At 35.1% G+C, this 25,153-nt stretch overlaps 1 protein-coding gene across 3 annotated transcripts in view; it reads right to left on the reverse strand.

Moving 5' to 3' along the window:
• The window catches only part of LOC143248761 (receptor-type tyrosine-protein phosphatase kappa-like), a 61,859-nt gene extending 43,296 nt beyond the window's left edge, over window positions 1-18,563 (reverse strand). For 2 of the 3 annotated variants that reach the window (XM_076497452.1, XM_076497450.1), the window contains exons 1-2: window positions 18,247-18,563; window positions 14,568-15,020 (exon numbers count right to left, since the gene is read on the reverse strand). In XM_076497452.1, the coding sequence (XP_076353567.1) occupies window positions 14,568-14,819 (252 nt within the window). In that variant the 5' untranslated portion in view covers window positions 14,820-15,020; window positions 18,247-18,563. Of the gene's footprint in view, window positions 1-14,567; window positions 15,070-18,246 lie in introns of those variants that run through there. The other variant, XM_076497451.1, reaches the window with a different exon arrangement.
• Between the last annotated feature and the right edge of the window lie 6,590 nt (window positions 18,564-25,153).

Genomic DNA, 25,153 nt, shown 5'->3' on the forward strand with positions numbered 1-25,153 from the left:
CTATTCGTTGTTATAACTTATAGACGTTATTTTGAATTGTTAGCCAAATATGTGTATTTAGAATTAACACAGTATTTCGTCCTGCTATGGCGGTTGTAGTTGAGAACAGACTTCAAAAAACTGTAGTCGTTGATACAGAGGTAGTTCCTGAATTAATAGACAAGAACTGAAAAAACAACAACGTTCGTGACTTGTATACAAGAATAGCAGGAGACCAGTAGTGGTCCACATTTTGTCTACAAGAATGACAGGGACCACTTAGTGGTTCATAACTTGCCTACAAGAACGACAGGAACCTAGTATTGGTCCATATCTTGTCCACAAGAACTATCTTGTGTACAAGAACTGAAGGTCAGTAGTGGTCCATGGATTATAATATACATTTGCCACGAAATAAAAATGTTATCCCCTTCTTCACAAATAGTCCATGGTCGTGGTAAGATCTAAATATTTGAATAACCAGGTATAACTATTAATCTGTGAAAATACACGATGTTATTGTCACGCAAAACTCACCAATAGCTGAGCACATAAATAAATTGACTTTAAAAATGGATTCTACTATCTAGCTGATGAATCTCTTTCGGGCACGACACATAACTATGTCCTACAAGAGACTTAAATATATATGTCAGTTTCTCTGAAAAATATCACTGGAGACCTAAAACCCAACTACAGACTTTTAAATTGGTGACGTCATTGTGATAGAACCTTTGTAAAAACTTAAGCAAATAGTACGTTGAAAAGCTCGTGTAGCTAACACTAAAATATAGACGAACCGTTTTCAAACATAGTTGTTTCAAATAAAAAAACAAACTGGGTGATGGTGGTTAAAACTTTACAAATTACATACAATTGAAGGAATACTGTTACTTCTGACCTGAGATCTGTTATCAACATGACAATTGCAAAAAAAATATATATATACATATATATACTAATCATTATCAGCCTAAGAACTAGCACAAGGCGACCTCTTGCATTCAATCAGTAAAGTATAATGGTTGTTTTCAGTTATTTTGTAGCCGATGTTTGACAAGATCGGAAATCTATGATATTTTGTGTACTCAAGAGTGTAACTATTCGTGGATAGTGTGTGAACCACCTGCTTGAAACCCCTACGAATATTCTCGTTCTAATGACACACTTGCAATCCAGTCTCCTATAGTTCGAACTGGAGAATCGGGCCAAATAAAAAAGAACAACAACCAGACAATGGTTTACACTGAACGTTTTGATAGCAATGTGACAAACGAACGCGTTTTATATGAAGTCGTTACTCATGGAAAAGAGAGAGAGAAAGACAGCAGAACAAGCGTATGTATAACTCGCTACTGTATACTTATAACTCTTAGACGAGAAAACTGTAAGTAAGACTGTCCTTACTTCGGTAAATTACATTGCAAAAATATAGCAAGAAAATATATACATTTTGAGGAATAATTTCTGTTCACTCGATGTCGTGATGAAGGATGGGGCAAGTCAGTCTCAAAAAAGGATCGGTTCGTATTCCTTCTGAAACTGTGAAAGTTAACACTTTACGAATGAGATATATCTGCATTCCTTCTAAGGCTCTAATAATTAACTCAGGCGAAAAAAAAATTAGTTTTCGAGCCTTCCAAGGCTGTGACAGTTCACTGAGAAGAATAAAATCGGTTTTCGTTTCTTCTAAGGCTGTAATAGTTAATTCAGAAGAGGAAAATCGGTTTGTGTGCAATATATCTGTGCTCGTGACGTAAAGATGACGTCAAGAGAAACAATCACCAGGTCTATAAGATTTAAGAGGAAAAGTGAAAAGGATTCTAGAGACCACGAAATACGTTCATAATTACAGATAATGCAGGCTAACCACGTGCAGTTAAGTCACATGTCCAGAGCCATCTTGTAGTCCCAACAATATTGATCAATAGAAGCACACATGTACGCTGTCACGTGGCACGGAGGAAAGAACACTTTCGATTAAAGTTTAATGTTACATAAGAAGCTTCAAAAACGAAACATTAACGTTACGAAAGAATTAAACTGTTTAATTGTTTTTCGTAAAGCTCTTATGGGAAACTACAGCGATAAATAAGAACAAATGTATTTTAAAGGAGGCCTATGTAAATAGTTATTTTCTTAAAAGAATAAAGCATGACGTCAGTAACGCTACAGTGAATGAGTTTATTACCACCAATGTTGATATATGTGTACTATAGGTACGAAATATTAATTTCTTCGTTTTCCAGAAATCAAAGTTTAACTGAAAGAGGCAGAACTATTATTTCTCGACGGTAGCCTCAGTTGAAATAAACAGAACTAAACTATTATAACTGAATGTTAGTTTCAACTGAAAGATGCAGATATGTTACCGATCAGATATTTCAGTTATATGAAAGATGAACAACTAACATCATCAGTACTTGTCCTCAGTAAATTTCATAGTGGCGAGAATAAACTATTGTTTTCACACAACCTATTCTCTAGTAATGACAACAGACTACTGTTTTTACACAACCTAGTGTCAAGTGACGAGAACAAACTATTGTTTTTACACAACCTATTATCGAGTGACGAGAACAATTTCTGTTTGTTTGTTTTGGAATTTCGCACAAAGCTACTCGAGGGCTATCTGTGCTAGCCGTCCCTAATTTAGCAGTGTAAGACTAGAGGGAAGGCAGCTAGTCATCACCACCCACCGCCAACTCTTGGACTACTCTTTTACCAACGAATAGTGGGATTGACCGTCACATTATACACCCCCACGGCTGGGAGGGCGAGCATGTTTAGCGCGACGCGGGCGCGAACCCGCGACCCTCGGATTACGAGTCGCACGCCTTACGCGCTCGGCCATGCCAGGCCAACAATTTCTGATAAAACTAAGAATCCCTTGATCAAGTGGGCATGTCTGGGTAGATGTTTGTGTCATCATATGTTTCCGTGTAAAGACTTACAAAGATATATCTATTCCGCAATACTTTGGTCATTAAATTAAAGTTATAATTTCAGATTTAAAAACTTCACAAATGATTCTCAATATTATCTGATGCTGGGGAGACCAGAGACACGGAAAATATTTCTATAGCGTTGTCACCAAACTCAAACGTATATTCTTTTTTATTTCTTCTAGAAGTTTAGAGTAATATATAAAGATATATTCTTTTAGAATATTATAAATATTATTATTTAGGAAAGTTGTTAATGTGTTTTATACTAAATATTTATCTGCTAATAAAATTCTGACTCTAGTTTATCTGATTAATACATGTCAGTGTTTAGTTGCTAACAGAACTTTAAAAGCCACTTGTTTCCTGTCTTCTTTCAATTAGGTATATAAAAAGAAAATAAAGAGGAACCCGAGGTTGTAATATGGACGGTGTTACTGACAGAAAACTACGACCGATTTCCTCTGTTATTAAAGAAACCGAGACAGTTCGGTTGACTTCTTCACCGTTGTAAACGGTCGATAAGATGATGCACGTGCAGTGGATGTTTATCTGTAACACGAGTAACAATTTATATCCAAGTGGCCTGGTTAATATTCAACCTCTGCTTGTTAACGAGAACGGTATCAGGGTATTGTTAAAATCTTAAAATAATGTAAATAGACGACTACGTCACACTCACCAGGGGCGTGTTCTGATAAACTTCAATTATTCAGCATTCTTAAGACTTAATGTTCTTTTACTCTGGTGAGAAATTTAAGGTGTTAATTATTCAGTGTAATTACTCTAAAACAGCAATGTTTGGTTGTTAGTTATTCAGGTAATTACTCTAAAATAGTGATATTTGGTTGTTAGTTGTTTTTTGAATTAAGTACAAAGCTACACAATGGGCTATCTGTGCTCTGCCCACCACGGGTATCGAAACCCGGTTTTTAGCATTGTAAGTCCGCAGACATACTGCTGAGCCACTGTGGGGCGTTTGGTTATTAGTTCTTCAGTTAGCTATTTTAAAATAGCGATATTTGGTTGTTATTCCTTCAGTGTAGTTAAAGAGTATATTAATAGAATTTTGAATATAAACTCAGTAAGTTCCTTCACACCGAAAGACGACGTAAAGTGTCGAAGTAATATGGATCAACTTGGAACAAAACTCATCCAAAAAGAGACTTGTAAGAAGTCGCAACCCAACCATGATTAGGGCTTTGGCATGGCCAGGTGGGTTAAGGCGTTCTACTCGTAATCTGAGGGTTGCGGGTTCGAATCCCCGTCGTACCAAACATGCTCACCCTTTCAGCCGTGGAGGCGTTATAATTTGCAGTCAATCCCATTATTCGTTGGTAAAAGAGTAGCCCAAGAGGTGGCGGTGGGTGGTGATGACTAGCTGCCTTCCCTCTAGTCTTACACTGGCAAATTAGGGACGGCTAGTGCAGATAGCCCTCGTGTGGCTTTGCGCGAAATTAAAGAACAAAACAAACCACGATTAGTGTTTCTTGCCACATGTGAGGATCCACGAATGAAACTGTTTGAGGCAAAAGTTGTCCACACGTCCCAACAAAATTAAAATGGAGCTGCGTGAGCCACGTGTACACAAGTTGTTTTCACAGCACATTATTTAAATCGCAACGTGCCTCAGCCAGCTGCAGTATTAAAACAATATTCATTCAATTCCATAAGATGGGATATATTTCAGGTCACTAGTGGATTTCTAAGCGATCAAATTGTTGAAATAGGTGCTGTGAAACCGTTGTCCTAGTTCACTGAAGGTGTTGTGGAAAGTCAGGGCCAGTGGGAATTATTTCAGATCTGGAGTTAATCATGTACATATTGCGTGATGACGAGAAACCCACTTGAATTAAATATGTATCTCAGAACGGCTGGCATGGGTATTAACACTTTTACTGATAAAGCAGAAAACAACGTTTCCACCTTCTTAGGCCATCTTCAGGTTAAGATGACCCAAGAAAGTCGAAACGTTGTTCCCTGCTTTGTTAGTAAAAGTGTTAATACCCATACAAGCTGTCCTGGGATATATGTACATATTTTCCCTCATAATATCAATTAACTACAAAACAACTTTACTAGCCTTTTTCGTGACAAAGTTTTTAACGCACTCTTGAAAAGTCAATTTGGCGAGCTTTTGTACGAGTACCGTTATGAGGCTAGGCCTGGGGTAATCCGTCCGTTATCCCCCCCCCCCACATCAGCGGTCCTGTAGAAATTAGCAGGGAGTATTAGCAGGGAATAGAAATATGCTTTGGGTATGACGTCCTTACAACGAAGTTTTCTGGGATCGTAACTACGCTGCAGGACTATTATCAAGCTCCACTGTTGTTGTTACAATCCACGTCACCACGTCCGATCATGTTCTATTTCACGACCGTGACTTTTGACAATAAACCGGCAGCGTAGTTACCACTCCAATAAACTTAAATTCAAGTTCATATTTAAACGTTTACTTTTTACGCTTAATTAGCAACTTACCAAAAAATCAAACATCTAATACCTACGAACGAAGTAATTACCCGAATCAAGCAAATATTTAGCTGAAACCCTTTATTTAACAAGAAGAAAAATAATAAAAAGAAATAAGACAACGGTTTACCTTGATTATACATACTTTGAACTCAAAAACGAAAAGCTGCCTGCTCAGTATACCGTCTACAGGGTGGCCCGTAAGTCCCTACCCATCCATATATCTTATGCATCCAGTGTATCTGTGTGCTGTACCTCATTCTCGCTGCATAATATTATGCGACGCCATGTTCTGTGAGACATTTTCCTCAACATAACAGGGATTATTGTTCCAAATGCCGCGGTAACAGCTGCCTTCAACTCATTATTAGTATTATCACGTTGTTTAGACACAACATATGGATGGATAGGGACTTACGAGCCACCCTGTACATAACAAACGTAAACTACAAAACTACACAACAAAAGCTTGTAGCCTATAAGAATGTTTCAAGAAACTTGCAAAAAACAAACAAAAACAAAACACTTAAAACTCAGGTATCATAAAGATACCCCCCACTCTTAAAATACGCAAGAAAGAAGATCCCTCTGAAACTCGCGTATTTATTAATAGTCAGAACCAATCAGAGGCAAGACTGAAGGTATTGTTGTAAAGCTGTACGAAAAGCCTAAACACAGCTGGTGACGCCGCTAAAACATAAGTCCCTAAAATTAACATCTTCATTTCGCTGACGACTAGAGAAGTATTTTCCAAATGATTATTCTTTTAAAGACATTTTCCACGGTTAAAATTACGTTTCGACAGATTGTAAATTTAGTTGAACTCAAATTCTGTTTGAATGTTTCACAAGTGTAATGAGTCAGTTGTGTTGTGTACAGTTTATCACGAGGCTAAAGTTGGATTCTTATTCATCGAAGCCTACTTCAGCCTAGTGTTACTACCTTGCTTTGATGATTCAACTTTTATGTACGTTTCTTATCACATCTCAATAATCAAAATAAATATGCTAGATTTGTAATGTATTTAAATGGTTTTTGCAGTTCTTATTTTTTTGACGAAATGATAAAATATATTTTGTCTCAATATTTTGAAATAACTAAACTAGAGGGACGAACTGGAACAATTTCGAGAAAATAAAAACTGAGCTGTTATCGCAGTTACACAACCAGGAACAAATCGTTTGTTGAACTGCTATACATTTTGTTTGACTTTCGCAAACAAAGCAGGGTTTTCTTCTATTCCTGCTTGTTAGACAATAAATTGTGTAAACAGACAAGTGAAGAATAAGATAAAACAAACGAACAAGTGGCTCGTGTTTGTTAAACGTGTCAGCTCGAGATGGTCTTTACGAGTTGATTTAATTTAGCCTTTTCTCAGAGTTCCCCGCTGGTACAGCGGTAAGTCTCCAGACTTACAACGCTAAAATCAGGGGTTTGATTCCACTCGGTGGACTCAGCAGATAGCCTGATGTGGCTATGCTATAAGAAAACACACACACACACACACCCTTTTCTCATAACTTAGAGAATGCATGCTTTAATTCTGTATTTCAGGAACTTGATTATTTAATTACAACTATTAAAACAAACAGCTTGATTTAAATAGATAGTTCGTCTTATGTTTAGTTAATTATTAACAAGCTAGAGATTTGATAGATTGAAACTAGGCCAACTTAAAACTAATCAGTATATACGAACCCGAAATTAGCTAGTAAATGAAAACTTCAAATTCATCAGTAAAACATAAACCTGAAACTAACCAGTAAATGTACATTTCAAACTTTTAACTAGTAAAATACAAACTTAAAACCAACCAATAAAATATAAATCTGAACCAATAAATACAAACTTGAAACTAGCCAGTAAATGATGTAAATTTCAAACTAATTAGTAAAATACAAACCTGAAATTAACCTGTAAATCCAAACTTCAAGCTAATAAGTAAAATATAAACCTGAAACTAACCATTAAATAAAAACTGGAAATTAACAACCAAATATAAACCTGCAACTAACCAATAAATATATAAATCCAAAAACCGTAAATATAAAATATACACTCGAAACTCACTGTAATAATACACTTAAAGCTAACGTAATTATAAACGTGAAACTACTTGCAAATATGAACTTCAAACAAACCGTGAATATAACTCGAAGCTAAAGTATGTATAAACTTTATTCGACATCTTGTGGTTTGTTTTCAATTTCGCGAAAAGCTAGCTACCTGAGGGCTGTCTGAGTTAACTGTTCCTAATTTAGCAGTGTAACACTAGAGGTAAGGAAGCTAGTTATCACCACCACCGCCAACTCTTGGGTTACTCTTTTACAAACGAATAGTAGGATTGATCGTCATATTATAACGTCCTCATTGCTAAAATGGTTAATGGGATGTGAATTCTAACCCGAGACCCACAAACTGCGAGTCAAGTGCCCTAACCACCTGGCTATGCCAGGCCTATATTTGATATATATCTACGCTGTAAGTTATAAAGCCAAGGCTGGATCATGTCTCGCCGAAAGCTACAAAACCTTGTTTTCTTCTTCTTAACTTGTATCCCTCGGGGCTCACTGGTAAACTTCAGGGCTTATAACAGTAGATTCGAGGTTCCATCCCTGCAACGAACAAAGCGCTGATACTAACTGTACAATTTTGTGTTTAAACAAACCAAAGAGACTGAGCGCCACTGTGGGAAGACTTTTCTTTATTATCAAAAAGGAACTGCAAGAATTATCTAAGTAACATTCACAAAGGAATTGTTTGGAATTTTAAAAAAAATGAAGAAACTATAAACAAGGAAAGAGTGAAAGTTGTTGTTTTAGAATAAAAGCTGTGATTCATTAGAACGTTTTAACAGTGAAAACAAAATAATGCCAAGTGACTGTGCTTTCTTTGAGAAAACAATTGTGAGAGTGATGCTGAATGCTTGGAGACATGTTCATAATGCCATAAATGTCTTTAGTGTATACAGCGTGCCAAAAATATCAATGTTTTTCGTTTTATTTTGCTTTCAAGCAGTTAGAAATAGCTTCTTAAAATAAACCAAGAGTAATGGTGAATGTTGTGTACAGCCTAACCAAATGAAAAAAAAACAACAAACAAACAAAAACACTAGCACCTCGTGCTCAGGTCGTTAGTGATGAAACTTCTCTTTTACATAACGAAACTCTCTAGTTTTACGTAATATTGAGAATAAAGCACAGCAAGTATAGCGCCACCTCTTAAAGTTGGTCTACCCAAAAATGACTAAATAAAAACTTAAAGTCAAGTCGTTTAGTAAAGCGAACTGTTTGCAAGATGCCTAAAAGCGGAATTGTTAGAAATGCAAGAAACTGAAACCGGAAATAATCTTGTTCGACACGTACATCTAAAAATTATTCCGGCCTAATACAAGATATAGGGGTTTCGTTTGGCATTTGATGGAACTGTCAAAAGTACATACTACAATAACATTCAGTTTTTGTTTGTCATAAAAAGAAAATGCTCGCGTACCTTATTATCTAGATGCACATTCGAGTGTATATTAGTTCAACAAAAGGTGAATGAATGTAAGCTATACTTCAGTGTACATTTTGTATAACAAAATATTAAATGTTTTAAAAAGATCTAACGTTAGACTGAAGAATAACAATATACGTTTATTTATTAAGACTATTATGAATGGTAAAGTTTAGCTGTAACTATATTTAAGCAAAAAACGTACGCAAGTTGCAGCGTTAATTTAACTATCGATTATAGGCTTAACTAATGTCAGAGGTAAGACAAGCGTACTTACAGACATATTTCAATGTGTGCAACTAGAGTTCTTTTATATTATTCTATAAATCCTGTAGTTAAAGAAGTACTAGTCCAATAAAGATACAGATTTGACTACAAATGTTTCGTGAGTCTCTTGTAGTACAAAATAGTAAGCTTTGCCAAGTGTTTACAAATTATTTTGTTGTACACATTGTAATCATATTGTACGTGACATGATCTCCATAAGGGACGGGCGGAAATCGTAGATCCTTTCAAATGTTCGAAATCATTTCTGTTTGACGATTGATCACTGCATTTCGTTATTCTGCAGTCGTGTGATGGCAGAAAGGAAACAATTCATTCATGAATTTGTCGATTCGACAGTGTATATCGTGCCATTTTAGGAATGTGGGTTACCATCTTTCAGTCACTGAGGGCTGATGTTAGATCAACTTACCTCAGAGACCATGACGAAAGTTTGATCAGCGATATAATGCGCTATTCCAACATCTTGTCACTAAGTGCCAATGATTCTGGTTTTAATTTGAACGAACCACCCAAAACCCAAATTTTCACCTTACAGGATACCTGAATGGGTTATTTAAAAATGTTAGATTGCAACTTTGAAATCCGTATCCAATAGTTATCGACTAATAAAATAAGGCACGTGGCAGAAAATGTCTTTTGAAGAAGAGCGGCAGTGCTATGTCATATAAGGACGTGATCAATAGGTTTTTGTGTTGTTGTTTTATTAATTTCGCATAAAGCTACACGGGGGCTATCTGCACTTTGTGATCAATAGGATACGTGTATTTTGTAAAGTAACACAATCAAATTGTCAGTAGGATCTGAACATGTTGTCAAGTGCCAGAGTCAAGTAATCAGTAAGACCCATGTAAATCATAAAGTACAGCAGTCACTTAGTCAGTAGGACCCATGTATGTTATCAATTACTATATTTGAATACTCAGTATGACCATCGCATGCTGACAAGTCTCACAGTAAAATGGTCAGTAGGACCTGTGTATGTCCTTAAGTACGATATTAGTTCGATCCATGTATGTTGTCAAGTATCCTAGTCAAATGGACAGTATGACATGTTTATGTTGTAAAGTACAATATTCAAATGGTCAGTAGAATCTGCTATAGAGTAACATAGTCCAGTAGTCAGTAAGGTTTGGTTTGAATTTCGCACAAAGTTACACAGTTCTGTGCTACCCGTCAATAATTTAGCAGTGTAGGGCTAGAAGGAAGGCAGCTAGTCATCACCACCATCAGCAAACCCTTGGGCTACTCTTTTACCAATGAATAGTGGAATTCACTGCACAATAGTAACTCCCCCACAGCTAAAAGGAAAAGCATGTTTGCTGTGACGGGGGTAGTCAGTAAGACATGTGTATCTTGTAATCTGACAGTCCAAATGGTACCTACTAAATGATCTAAATAGTAAATTAAACAACAGTCCTCAGTGTGATATTTAGTGTAAGATAAATTACAGTTCTCAGCTTAATATTTACTGCAAGTTAAAACAGTTTTCAGTTTAATATTTAGTATAAGTTAAGATGCAGTTCTCAAATTAACATTTAGTGCAAGTTAAAATACAGTTGTCAGTTTGATATTTAGTGTAAATTAAAACATATTTCTCAGTTTGCTATTTAGTGTAAGTTAAAACACAGTTCTGAGTTTGATATTTAGTGTAAATTAACTTACAGTTCTCACTTTGATATTCAGTTTAAAACACAGTTCTCAGTTTGATAATTAGTGTAAGTTAAAACACTGTTCCAAGATTGATATTTAGAGTAAGTTAACATGCAGTTTTCAGTTACATATTTAGCATAAGTTGACATACAATTCCCTATTTGATATTTAGTGTAAGTTAAAACACAGTTCTCACTTTGACATTTAGTGAAAGTTTAATTATAGTTCTCAGTTTAACACTTTGTGTAAGTTAGAACACAGTTCTCAGTTTGATATTTACTGTAATGTAAGGTAACATATAGTTCTTAATTTGATATTTAGTAAAAGTTAAAATACACTTCTGTGTTTAATATTTAGTACAAGTTAAAAACAATTCTCAGTTTGATATTTACTGTAATGTAAGGTAACATATAGTTCTTAATTTGATATTTAGTAAAAGTTAAAATACACTTCTGTGTTTAATATTTAGTACAAGTTAAAAACAATTCTCAGTTTGATATTTAGTGTACGTGAAAACACAGTTTTCACTTTTACATTTAGTGAAAGTTAAATTACAATTCTGTATAATATTTATTGTAAGTTAATATACAGTTCTCAGTATGATATTTAGTGTAAGTTAAAACACAGTTCTCAGTTTGACACTTAATGAAAGTATAATTACAGTTCTCAAATTAACATTTAGTGCAAGTTAACATACAGTTCTCAGTTTCACATTTAATGTAAGATAACATACAGTTGTCTGTTTGATATTTAGTATAAATTAAAACAGTTCTCAGTTTGACGTTTAGTGTAAGGGAACATATAATTCTCAATCTGATATTTAGTGAAAGCTAAAACACAGTTCTCAGTTTGATATTCAGTTTAAAACACAGTTCTCACTTTGATATTCAGTTTAAAACACAGTTCTCAGTTTGATATTTAGTGTAAGTAAAAATACAGTTTTCAGTTTAATATTTATTGTAAGTTAAAACACAGTTCCAAATGTGATATTTAGTGTAAGTTACAACACAGTTCTCATTTTTAATTCTTGGTGTAAGTTAAAAAACAGTTCTCAGTTTGTCATTTTGTGTAAAGTTAAAACACAGTTTTCATTTTGATATTTAGTGTAAGTTAACATATGGTTGTGAGTGTGATATTTAGTGTAAGTTAGAACACAGTTGTGAGTGATATTTAGTGTAAGTTAACATACGGTTGTGAGTGTGATATTTAGTGTAAATTAAAATATAGTTCTCAGTTTGACATTTAGTGTAAATTAACATACAGTTCTGAGTTTAATATTTAGTGTAAGATAAATTACAGTTCTCAGTTTGATATTTAGTGCAAGTTAAAACAGAGTTTGACATTTAGTGTAAGGTAACATACAGTTCTCAGTTTGATATTAAGTGAAGGACCGACCTGTTAATTACTTAGTCTGGTTACAATGTGTTGAAAAACAGTCAATTCAGAAAAATCGTACCTTGGTTTTCCTTGTTTGACTTAACAATTTTATATTGCATCTTACGGGGTTTGTCACCCCAAACCCCTAGATCCGTTGGTTTTCACAACTTGCCTTTGCTTTGTTATCACGTCCTCATATGAAGGATCGATGTATTCCAAGTTGGCCATTTTTGTAATTTTAAATGTTTCTTTTATTGTTATTTTAGGATTAAATATAGGATTATTCCAAAAGTAAGATTCGAACCCCAGATGTGAGGTAAAATTACCAACACAAATACAACGCTTTAGCTCACTACATTATCATCTAGTCTCGAATTTTCTGCCTGTCCCTAACATCTTAAGTTTTCATTTTAACCTCGTGGTTGTGAACAGCAGCTATTCCCCTTTAACATTATTTAAAACGTCAATACGTATAACATAGCTATTAACGATCGATTACTATTTATCAGTTGAACTTTGATTCCTGTCAATTTTTGACTTGCTATATGTTTGTTTGTTTTTGAATTTCTCACAAAGCTACTCGAGGGCTATCTGTGCTAGTCGTCCCTAATTTAGCAGTGTAAGACTAGAGGGAAGGCAGCTAGTCATCACTACCCACCGCCAACTCTTGGGCTACTCTTTTACCAACGAATAGTGGGATTAACCGTCACATTATAACGCCCCCACGGCTGGGAGGGCGAGCATGTTTGGCGCGACGGGGATGCGAACCCGCGACCCTCGGATTACGAGTCGCACGCCTTACGCGCTAGGCCATGCCAGGCCAAAAAAGTGACGCCCGACAATTTGAACATTTTTAACTTATTATTTCTCTTAAGGTAAAACAGACGTGAAGATGCTACTTTTTATTGTGATGGAACAGTTTGTTTAATTGACTCGTTCAGTAACAGTAACAGTGTTTCAAATATGTCCAAAGTTCGTTTGAGTATACGTCCATAGTCACGAGAGTGCTTCTCTAGTCTTTGAACTCGACTTAAGTCTGCCACAACACTATACTTGAACTAAATAATTTATAAAGTGTTTTGAATATTGTGTTGTTTCCATGATTCGGCAGTGATTATCGGATCAGTAAAAGATCGTGGTTGAATGGTATGATATCCAAATGGAGTCACTATCGTTGAAAGAAGAAATAGAATTATTCTAAACCAAGACAATTCTGGACAATTTAAATAAAGACTTCTATGGGAATAATATAAGATTACCCGCAATCACGATTTTCTTTGGGAAAAAAACAACAGACTGATTGAAACGAAACGTTCTGTAGTATCTTCAAGATTTAAATTCGGTACTTAGAGAGAAATAGTTCCTTAATTAAACCTTTCGTTGATAATGTACCTCAGAATGGCTGGTATGGCTATTAACACTTTTATTGATAAGCAACGAACAACGTTTCGACCTTCAGGTTAACATGAAGATGACCTAGGAACGTCGCAACGTTGTTCTCTTCTGCTTATCAATAAAAGCGTTAATACCCACACCAACCGTTCTGACGTACATTTATATTTCAAGTGGGTTTCTCGTCACCAAGAATTACTTTCGTTAAGAAGTTTGCTCTTTTATACATCTATCTTTTCGATCAACTTTAATGTGATTAATTTCGTGTGATTCGTTACGTTAAGATTTCTTGTCAGTTAAATGATGTGTGACATGGTTCAGCGAAACGTCGGTTTAGAAAACAACTTCTTGGTCTCTGGAATGTTGAAGGTTTGGTAATTCTTGAATCATTATTTAGACAGTGTAACTTAGTGAAGTAGTTAGATTAAAAAACGAAGCAAAGTTAAACTAACTTTATCAAAAACTTTGGCTGTTTCATGGCTCTTGATAGGTTAAATGCCATATCTGCTACGCCATCTAGGGTAAACTAGAAGACAGCCCCTTGTAACGCGCTACTCAAAGTAGCAGATAATAAGTTAGGAGTAACCTAGGAGACGACTCCTAAGAGGGCGCTATTAAATGCAGTAAATAACATTTGTAAGGAGATTTGGTGCGCAGAGTTTTGTCTCAAAAGGGGCGTTGAAGCTATTTAAACGAACGAAACTTTCCTCCTGTCACACCAAACATGTTCGACCTTTCAGCCGTGGGGGTGTTATAACGTTACGATCAATCCCACTATTCGTTGGTAAAAAAATAGCCCAAGAGTTGGTGGTGGGTGGTAATGACTAGCTGTCTTCCCCCTAGTCTTACACTGCTAAATAAGGGACGGCTAGCGCAGATAATCCTCGGATAGTTTTGCGCGAAATTCAAAAATAAACAAAACATTGCATTATTTTATCCATGTCATAACAAGCATAAGAAACTTACGTGATACTCGGCGCGAAGGAGTACTTCATACTTTCTCAATAACTCGAGATGCTTAGGAAACTTGGAGAGTTCAATAGGCTTTTTCGGAATGAGTGAAACAGCCTTTTCTTCATCCGAAGCTGGAAGAAGTCCACTGTTTAATAAAGACAACTGTAACTTTCCGAGAGAGTTCACTGAGTCTGTGGTCCCATTAAGGTCTTTCCGTAGGAAGGACCGTTTCGGTTTCTTCTTATTTTTATTGGTCTTCCCCATTTTGGGTTTAGCGCCTTTGCTGTTACTCTTAGCTGGCTCCACGCTTCTGGATTAGTGGAGTAGATTAGGATTCCACATATACTTGATGGATCAGCGGGTCTGACGAGAGTTCCACCCACGCACTTGATCTACTAACCAATCAAACAAGCTGATTCAGTCAAAACCCGTGTTTCTACCAGACGATGTTAATAGGAAAGTTCCCTGAAATGAAAAGAACTGCTTGATGAAGAAACACCGTAACAGTGCAGCAGGAAAGCATTTCACAGAATGGCGCCGAACCCCCCTCACAGGAAAAGCTCTAAAAATAACCGTAACAGGCACGCCATGAATGCCAAATCATGACTTCACACTAGGGAAAACCTAAAGATGTGATGTAATACAGAATAATTTGGGACAGATAAGTGGACCACAACGTGAAATAATCTCCAAGGAAATATTCCAAACCTCTGAGAACAGCGAAATATGTACCTACAGTGACGTGTTACTTACTTTAATATGTAAAACCATTAATACTACAGAAATCAAACTAAATGTAAATATCTCTGTCTGTACCTTCTGTGAAGTGGTACTTACTTTAATATGTAAAACCATTAACAATACAGAAATCAAATAAATGTGAATATCTCTATCTGAACCTTCTGTGAAGTGGTACTTACTTTAATATATAAAACCATTAACAATACAGAAATCAAACTAAATGTTAATATCTCTATCTGTACCTTCAGTGAAGTGGTACTTACTTTAATATATAAAACCATTAACAATACAGAAATCAAACTAAATGTGAATATCTCTATTTGTACCTTCAGTAAAGTGGTACTTACTTTAATATATAAAACCATTAACAATACAGAAATCAAACTAAATGTGAATATCTCTATCTGTACCTTCAGTAAAGTGGTATTTACTTTAATATATAAAACCATTAACAATACAGAAATCAAACTAAATGTGAATATCTCTATCTGTACCTTCAGTAAAGTGGTACTTACTTTAATATATAAAACCATTAACAATACAGAAATCAAACTAAATGTGAATATCTCTATTTGTACCTTCAGTAAAGTGGTACTTACTTTAATATATAAAACCATTAACAATACAGAAATCAAACTGTAAATATCTCTATCTGTACCTTCAGTAAAGTGGTACTTACTTTAATATGTAAAACCATTAATAATACAGAAATCAAACTAAATGTGAATATCTCTATCTGTACCTTCAGTGAAGTGGTACTTACTTTAATATATAAAACCATTAACAATACAGAAATCAAACTGTAAATATCTCTATCTGTACCTTCAGTAAAGTGGTACTTACTTTAATATGTAAAACCATTAATAATACAGAAATCAAACTAAATGTGAATATCTCTATCTGAACCTTCTGTGAAGTGGTACTTACTTTAATATATAAAACCATTAATAATACAGAAATCAAACTAAATGTGAATATCTCTATTTGTACCTTCAGTAAAGTGGTACTTACTTTAATATATAAAACCATTAACAATACAGAAATCAAACTGTAAATATCTCTATCTGTACCTTCAGTAAAGTGGTACTTACTTTAATATATAAAACCATTAACAATACAGAAATCAAACTAAATGTGAATATCTCTATTTGTACCTTCAGTAAAGTGGTACTTACTTTAATATATAAAACCATTAACAATACAGAAATCAAACTGTTAATATCTCTATCTGTACCTTCAGTAAAGTGGTACTTACTTTAATATATAAAACCATTAACAATACAGAAATCAAACTAAATGTGAATATCTCTATTTGTACCTTCAGTAAAGCGGTACTTACTTTAATATATAAAACCATTAACAATACAGAAATCAAACTGTAAATATCTCTATCTGTACCTTCAGTAAAGTGGTACTTACTTTAATATGTAAAACCATTAATAATACAGAAATCAAACTAAATGTGAATATCTCTATCTGTACCTTCAGTGAAGTGGTACTTACTTTAATATATAAAACCAATAATAATACAGAAATCAAACTAAATGTGAATATCTCTATCTGTACCTTCAGTAAAGTGGTACTTACTTAAATATATAAAACCATTAACAATACAGAAATCAAACTAAATGTGAATATCTCTATCTGTACCTTCAGTAAAGTGGTACTTACTTTAATATATAAAACCATTAACAATACAGAAATCAAACTAAATGTTAATATCTCTATCTGTACCTTCAGTGAAGTGGTACTTACTTTAATATATAAAACCAATAATAATACAGAAATCAAACTAAATGTGAATATCTCTATCTGTACCTTCAGTAAAGTGGTACTTACTTTAATATATAAAACCATTAATAATACAGAAATCAAACTAAATGTGAATATCTCTATCTATACCTTCAGTAAAGTGGTACTTACTTTAATGTATAAAACCATTAATAATACAGAAATCAAACTGTAAATATCTCTATCTGTACCTTCAGTAAAGTGGTACTTACTTTAATGTATAAAACCATTAATAATACAGAAATCAAACTGTAAATATCTCTATCTAAACCTTCAGTAAAGTGGTACTCACTTTAATATATAAAACCATTAATAATACAGAAATCAAACTGTAAATATCTCTATCTAAACCTTCAGTAAAGTGGTACTCACTTTAATATATAAAACCAATAATAATACAGAAATCAAACTAAATGTAAATATCTCTATCTAAACCTTTAGTGAAGTAGTATTATATGCGTGTAGGTAGTTGTTACTACAGAAATAGTTAATTTCGTCTGCACTTTTCTGTGGTAAATCTCCACAGTTTATGTTAATTTTTGCCCGTAATTTTCTGTGCTGAACATGCATAGTTCATATTAGTTTCGTCTACACTTCTGTAAAAGAAAGTTCGCGTAAGTGTAATGTAGAAAAAAAGAACGAAAACTTTGTTTTTTATGGTTTGTTTCGTTTTATAAAATTAATTGAAGATGTTATTTATACCTCCATGATTTGAATCAAATGTGTCACTTGAATTATACAATAGGTGCGAACATGTCTTGTTTTTCTCAAAAATGATTGAAATCATTCACTTAGATCATTTAGATGTCCGTACGATATCATTTATCTTATTTGATTAACCACGACGCGTCATAACATGTTCTTTGACCGCCGATAACACTCTAAGGTTTCACACAATATTTACGACTTTCATGAACAAAAGTTATAACTTACGATGCCACCTTTTATATGCGTAATTTGGAACTCTGAAATTGTTTGCTACCTATTTCAATTATTGCATCCCCATATCGCCACCTATAGGTATTTGTTGGGATTAATACGTATATTTTTAATTTTTGATGAAGTTCGCAGAGGAAGATCCATTAAAGATATACGTAGAGAGAAACTTCAAGTATATAAAAAAATTAAATATTTCAATCAAGTACGGCTTTTCTCTTACCCTTCGTCCATGAAGGCTGTATTCTGAAGAATAACCCACGTCAGTTAAGGAACGTTGAAACTGCGAGGTACACAACAACCTATACTCTAATAATACACGAGAGAATCACGTGCCTTGACAAGGTTTTAATCGTCGTAATAACTACGGCAAAATGTCGGTACAGGAACGAACAGAACTGCTGATATAGAGAATATAGACATAAACTTGATTCAATGATGTTCTTACAGCAGCTGGTGTAAAATAAAAAATCTACTGCTAGCATCCGGCTATTTCACTAATCAAGTCGTCGGCGAATCGTTAAAGGTCTGACGCCTCATATTACACTGGTTTCAAGCGCCACATAGCGGATATATTTAACGTTAACACTAAAGGCATAAATCAATCGCGACTGCTAGACGCAGCTACGACATAACGAGTAGACTAGCGAGAAGCTATAAGAATTGTATGTAGGTTGTTAGTTGTAAGATGCGAGGGCCTATTTCGACGACCCGTTAGCCAAATCACATTAAGCCATGAACGGTACAGAAAACTTACGTCATGTATACAAACATAGTCGTATCGTATACGTTCGTGAATCGCGCGGAAAGCTTACGCAAGTTATACAAACATCGTCGTCTCATATAAAGTCATGTAGTCATGAAAGATGAATAAATCTCCCACAAGTCATTTAAATATTATCCCCTGCCACTTTATTAAACAGCTGTTTATTAAAGTAGTTTCTATAAAAGTCCGCGAGTTTCGTGAGGTTTATTTCCTCTTGAGTATTTCTTCTGTATTATTAATATTCTTAATAAAATACAATAACCAGTTTGAAAATTTTCACCGTCTTTAAAAATTGTTACCATCACCAAAAGCAACTAAATACTAACAGAATAGAATTATATTTAAAAAAAAAATTAAAGCCAGTTAGTACACGTTCTATTACCTTTATTTATCAGTTGAGGCGTGAAATCATCAGACACCCTAATTCTGTTTGCTTATTGAAGCGTTTTCAGAGTTCCACTGATTACTATATATTGTGATAAAGTTTGTGGAAAACCTTTAATTTTTTTTTTTAAAACTGCGATATTTCTTTACTTGAAATAATCAGCTTCTGAGCATGGTCTGGCATAATTCGGTTGTTAAGGCATTCCACTCGTCACGGATTCGAATCTTCCTTACACCGGATGTGTTCGCCCTTTCAGCCGCGGAAGCGTTATAGTGGTACGTTCAATCCAACTGTTCGTTGGTAAAAGAGCAGCACAAGAGTTGGCAGTGATTGGTGATGGCTAGCTGCCTTCCCTCTGGTTTCTCGCTGCTAAATTAGGGACGGTTAACGCAGATAGTCCTCATGTAGCTTTGCGCGAAATTCAAAAACAATCAAACTCCTTAGCCTAATCAACATTTTACATTAAACTAACAAAAAGACACTAAAGTTTTCTTGTTCAATTCTTTTATCGATGTTCAGTATACTGTCTGTAGTGCACAGACAGATATTTAAATAAAAAACACGTTATTTTATATTTATCTGGAATGCAAAGATCTATTTTCTTAACTCTTATCAAAATGTGTAGCACACAAGAATCGATAAAGGCGATTAATACCACCTGTCTACAGTAGACAAGATATGGATAAGGAAATTAATATCATCTGTCTCTATCACAAAAAAAAATATAGACATGGTATCTAGTACCATCTGCTTGTAGAAAACAAAGCTTGGGTTTGGTTTTCGTACCAACTGCCCGTAGTAGATAAGGTTTGGGTGAAATGTCTCGTGTCACCTGTCTTTAGTAAACACGTTTTGAGTAAGATATTTAATACCATCTGCTTGTATCAAACAAGGTTTGGGTAAAACCTACAGTAACATCGCTGTGTAGTAGACAAGGTTGGGTAAGATATATAGTGCCATCTGTCTGTAGCAGTCAATGTTTCGGTGAGGTATTTAATACAATCTGTCTGTAGCAGTTAATGTTTCAGCAAAGTATTTAATACAATCTCTTTGTAGCAGTCAACGTTTCGGTGAGGTATTTAATACAATCTCTCTCAAGCAGTCAACGTTTCTGTAAGGTATTTAGTACCAACTATCTGTAGCAGTCAATGTTTCGAAGCCCGGCATGGCCAAGCATGTTAAGGAGTGCGACTCGTAATATGAGGGTCGCGGGTTCGCATCCCCGTCGCGCCAAACATGCTCGCCCTTTCACCCGTGGGGGCGTTATAATGTACGATCAATCCCACTATTCGTTGGTAAAAGAGTAGTCCAAGAGGTGGCGGTGGGTGGTGATGACTAGCTGCCTTCCCTCTAGTCTTACACTGCTAAATTAGGGACGGCTAGCACAGATAGTCCTCGAGTAGCTTTGTGCGAAATTCAAAAGACAAACAAACAAACATTGTTTCGGTAAGGTATTTAGTGCAATCTGTCTGTAGCAGTCATTGTTTCGGTAAGGTATTTAGTACCATCACCTAAAAAAGCTTATTTAAACTTTGCTACAGACAGATGGTACTAAATACTTTACCAAAACAATGACTACTACAGACAGATGGTATTAAACACCTTTCCGCAGCAAAGTTTGAATAAGCTTTTCAATACCAGTTGAGTCAGGTGTCAAGTATTCCCTGTTTTTAGCAAACATAGTTTAGATAAATTGGCTACTATTGTCTGTCAACAACAGACAAGGTTTCGGTAAGGTATTAAATTCTATCTGTTTGTAGTAGACAAGGTTTGGGTAAAGCATAAGTTGTCTAGTATCAGTAGTATGAGTTGTATTTAGAAACATAGGTTTCAAGTAAGGTACTTAATACCATTTGTTTGTATGAGACGAAGTTTGGGTGAGACATACTGTAGCAGACAAGATTTTTGCAAGGTATTCGGTGTGAATTGTTTGGAGTAAACAAGGTTTAGATAAGGTATTTAATATCATCTATCTGCAACAGACGTAGTTTGCGCAAGTTTCTAGTATCATCTGTCTGTAGCAGAGAAGGTTTACATAAGGTGTTTAGTACCATTTTTCTGTAGGAGGAAAGGTTTGTATAAGGTATTTAGTACCATCTGTCTATGGCCGACAAGGTTTGGGTTAGGTGCGTATTATCATATGTCTGAAGCAGATGGTCAAGTTGATAAGCTGGACGAACTTTCTACATTGATGAAAGTAATATCTCAGAATGGATTTGTAAAAACTTTCACCCCTGCGAGGAAATTAGAAAAACATCAAAGACGAAAAACTGGATGCACCAGAAACCCATTGTTTGGGTACTTATACGACGTCAAAAGATAGAAACACATCTTTCATATATACGTGTTTCAGGCAGTAATGACCAAGGGAACTTATAAACTCCTGTTTCAAAGGGAAAGCTTTGTAACACTTAAAATATAGGTTCAATACCAAATCCCATCTTTTTTTGTTTTACTCTAGAAAACAGAGAACAGTATTTAAAAGTCTTATGTTTTTATTCCAAGGTTTGTGTTGTGCACTTCCTGTAACGATAAAAGGAGACAGCATTGCGTAACATGTGGATACATTATGAATATTTTTACATTTCGTATTGTTTTAGTACCAATACACTTTTATTTTATTTTTTGGTTAAGTTGTTTTTATATTTTCCTAATCGTAAGAAAAAAAATTAAATCTGATGTTGTATCCTGAAAACACGTAATTATTTATCTAATATATAATATAATTCGCTTTTTGAACAGAATGTTAGTAGAAGGATCTACTTATACCTAAGTTCCCAAACTCCTGAACAGCCAAAAATTGTGCTGATACCTAGTGTTAATCTTATAACATGTGACATATAAACATAATACACTAAAGAAAATGAAACTCAGAGAGTTACCACCAGGTGGGGAAAAACAGATAAAATCGACATGTACCATATGGAACCATCATCAGGTAAGTGAAATAAAACACCCATAAAATCGACATGTGCAATCAGGAACCACCAACAAGGGAAAAGTAAAATACAGTTTCAACCAACAAATAACATCAAGGGCCATCATTAGATTCCAGGAACCATCGTCAGGTGGAAAAACAAAATAAAGTTGAAATCCATAGATGACATCTTCAACCAACCTTAGGCAGGATGGCAGCATCAGTAATGGTTTTTCCTGTTAAAAGAACATTAACAGCCTACAAAACTTCATAAACATCTTTTTAGTTAAAAAAAACAGACCGATTTGTGTAGAGAGGATCGTAGGAAAATAATTTGTTGGTAAAATGTACATAAACACACATAATTTATTAAATCTGTCACTAGATGGCATTACATCTACGTAATAATTTAGTTTGAATATTTTTAAGTTTCGTAACCTTGCTTACTGTTTTTAACAAAGACACGTATCCTGTAGCAACAAAAGTGAGAAAATAATGTAACAGTTTCTTGTTTTAATCAACGACACGTATCCAGTAATTATAGAAATCACACGATACTCTAGTAACCAACTGGTTTGAATATACTTGTATCCTGTATAAAGAAATGGAAATTATTTCCTTTATCTTTGAATTTACAAATGGAAAGCAAAGTATGAAAGAGCACTTCACCTAGCGGAAGATCGGTTTATTAACTTCTTTCTTTGCATTCACGACCGGAAATAAAATGAGGGCAAATAAAAATATTAAACTACATTTACTTCCATGTAGTCCACGAATGTGTTCTTTGTCAAGGGTAGATAAAACCCAAATTATTATTCAAGTTCATATGTCATGCTTTGTTATAATCTACAGAATACATAATTCTACTCGTATTCATGGCATGCACACGTTTCACAATAGTCACGGCAGTAAAAATTGCAATGTTAGGTGTTCCTTATGAGACGTCATTTTGGCTTCTGTTGAATATTTGTTTGTTTTGGATTTAACTCAGAGCTACACAAGAGCTATCTGCGCTAGCCGTCCGTAATTTAGTGGTGTAACACTAGAGGGGAAGTAGCTAGTCATTACCACCCACCGCCATCTCTTGGGCTATTCTTTTAACAACGAATAGTAGGATTGATCGTCACATTATATCGCTCACACGGCTGAAAGGGTGAGCATGTTTGGTGTGACGGGGATCCATCTAATTACCTGACCATGCCTTTTGCACGGAAAGCACGAACTTTATTAGATGGAAAACTTAACTTTATAGACTTTTCAAATTTGACACACTAATAGATTTTTGATGTGCCGGGGATTCAAACCCTTTACCCTCAAATTACGAGTCGCGCGCCCTAACCACCTGACCATCTAGTGAATAACTGACAGGTAACACTCTACTGTATTTCAGTGCAAGTGGTTAATAGATCTGACCATACTGGTGGCCTTCGGACCGTTTTCGGATAAATTATTTCATAGCAAAATAACAGTGTGTACAAGAATATCTCAACGAAAAAGGCCTTAAAAACGATCCTAATATTCACAGGATATCGATCTGATGACAAAAGCACATTGTCAGATCTTTGTAGGAGGTTTCTTCTTTCTCTGTATCTCAGCTCTGTCGAAGAGACGAGAAACAGACATGAAATATTTTACTGCTAGTATAATCTCGTACACAAGGGCAAGACAAGCAGTCACTATGTTAGAGTTTTACATATCCTGAAACCCAGGAAAGAAGCAGGACAGAAGTATTGTCGTTTCTATCTTCCCAACATTTAGACTTTGAGTGACACGAAATCTGTTTCCACTTAGATGTTTTCTTCGAATCATTTTCTTGGCGAGAGGTTTTGGTTTTGTATCTTGTATAGGAGAAACGGAGCTCAACCCGGATCGTTTTTTTTTTATTATTGGGAATTACTTATAAACATGTATAGCCCAGTAACGCCGTCCCACCTGAGTGGTTCGGACTCGTGGTCTCTTCAGGACCAGATCCATTGTGATCGTGTAGTCGTTTGTTTGCAAACAGATCACGCCATGAAAAGGTGAATTAGCCCTAGGGACCGGATTGAAGAGCTGGAACCTCTCAGAACGATAGCTGTTTTGTAGGCTCGTTACTTACGCTCTTTAGAGCTCTGGGAGTTTGTTATATCAAAGTTCTGTACACGCACTTCGCGTTCTTCTCGGCCTTTCAAAATAGGCAACAGAGAGCACAAAGGAAAAGCACGGGAATTGCAGCAAATATTTTGAGAGGATGATGGTTTAACGCTAATGAATCCCAAAGGAGTATCATCGACTACTGATCCGTGATATTAGCCTATCAATACGCGTCTAAACATGGCGGTTTAATGTCGTTTGGTTGGTCCAGATGGCGCAGCGGTGGAGAGTTTGATCCCGGCAGGGTGCCTCAAGGATACGTCACGTGCAAAATCTACTTACAGATTGGAGAGACTTAGCTAGTATTCTGCATCGCTAGGTTTTTTGTAATTAAACATTGTAACCACAGTCAGTGGCTCGTTCTATGTGCAAATACATCACGTGTACGGGTTGTATTATTTAGTAAACCACTAGATTAGAAGTTGAATTTCAACAAGTTGCAAGATAGATAGATAACTTGCTTGTATGGTATAAAGAGTTTGCCCCCAACGTGTATAGTATAGCGTAACTAATGTGTTACTACCGTGTTTCTCCGATAATAAGACCTACCCATAAAATAAGACCTAGTGTGATTTTTGGGGATAGTTTTGATATAAGCCCTACCCATAAAATAAGCCCTAGTTAAGAGTGGCAGGAAGAGGAAAGAAATAAAAAATAATAATTTATTAATTAGTTTAATAGTTAGTTAATTAGTTTGTTTAAGTATTAATCAGTTAGTTTAATAGTTTAATAATAGTTTATTTTAAATGGTTAGTTTAATAGTTTTACTTTGTAACTTCATTTTTTTTAATATATCAAAATAAGACATCCCCCGAAAATAAGCCCTAGTGTCATATTTTGGAGTGAAAATTAATATAAGCCCTGTCTTATTTTCGGAGAAACACGGTATGTGGTTAAGTAAGTTTTATAACTATAGCTATGACACGGTT

Source organism: Tachypleus tridentatus, chromosome 4 (genome assembly GCF_004210375.1).
Source record: "Tachypleus tridentatus isolate NWPU-2018 chromosome 4, ASM421037v1, whole genome shotgun sequence".
In the NCBI taxonomy this organism is placed as follows: Eukaryota; Metazoa; Arthropoda; class Merostomata; order Xiphosura; family Limulidae; genus Tachypleus; species Tachypleus tridentatus.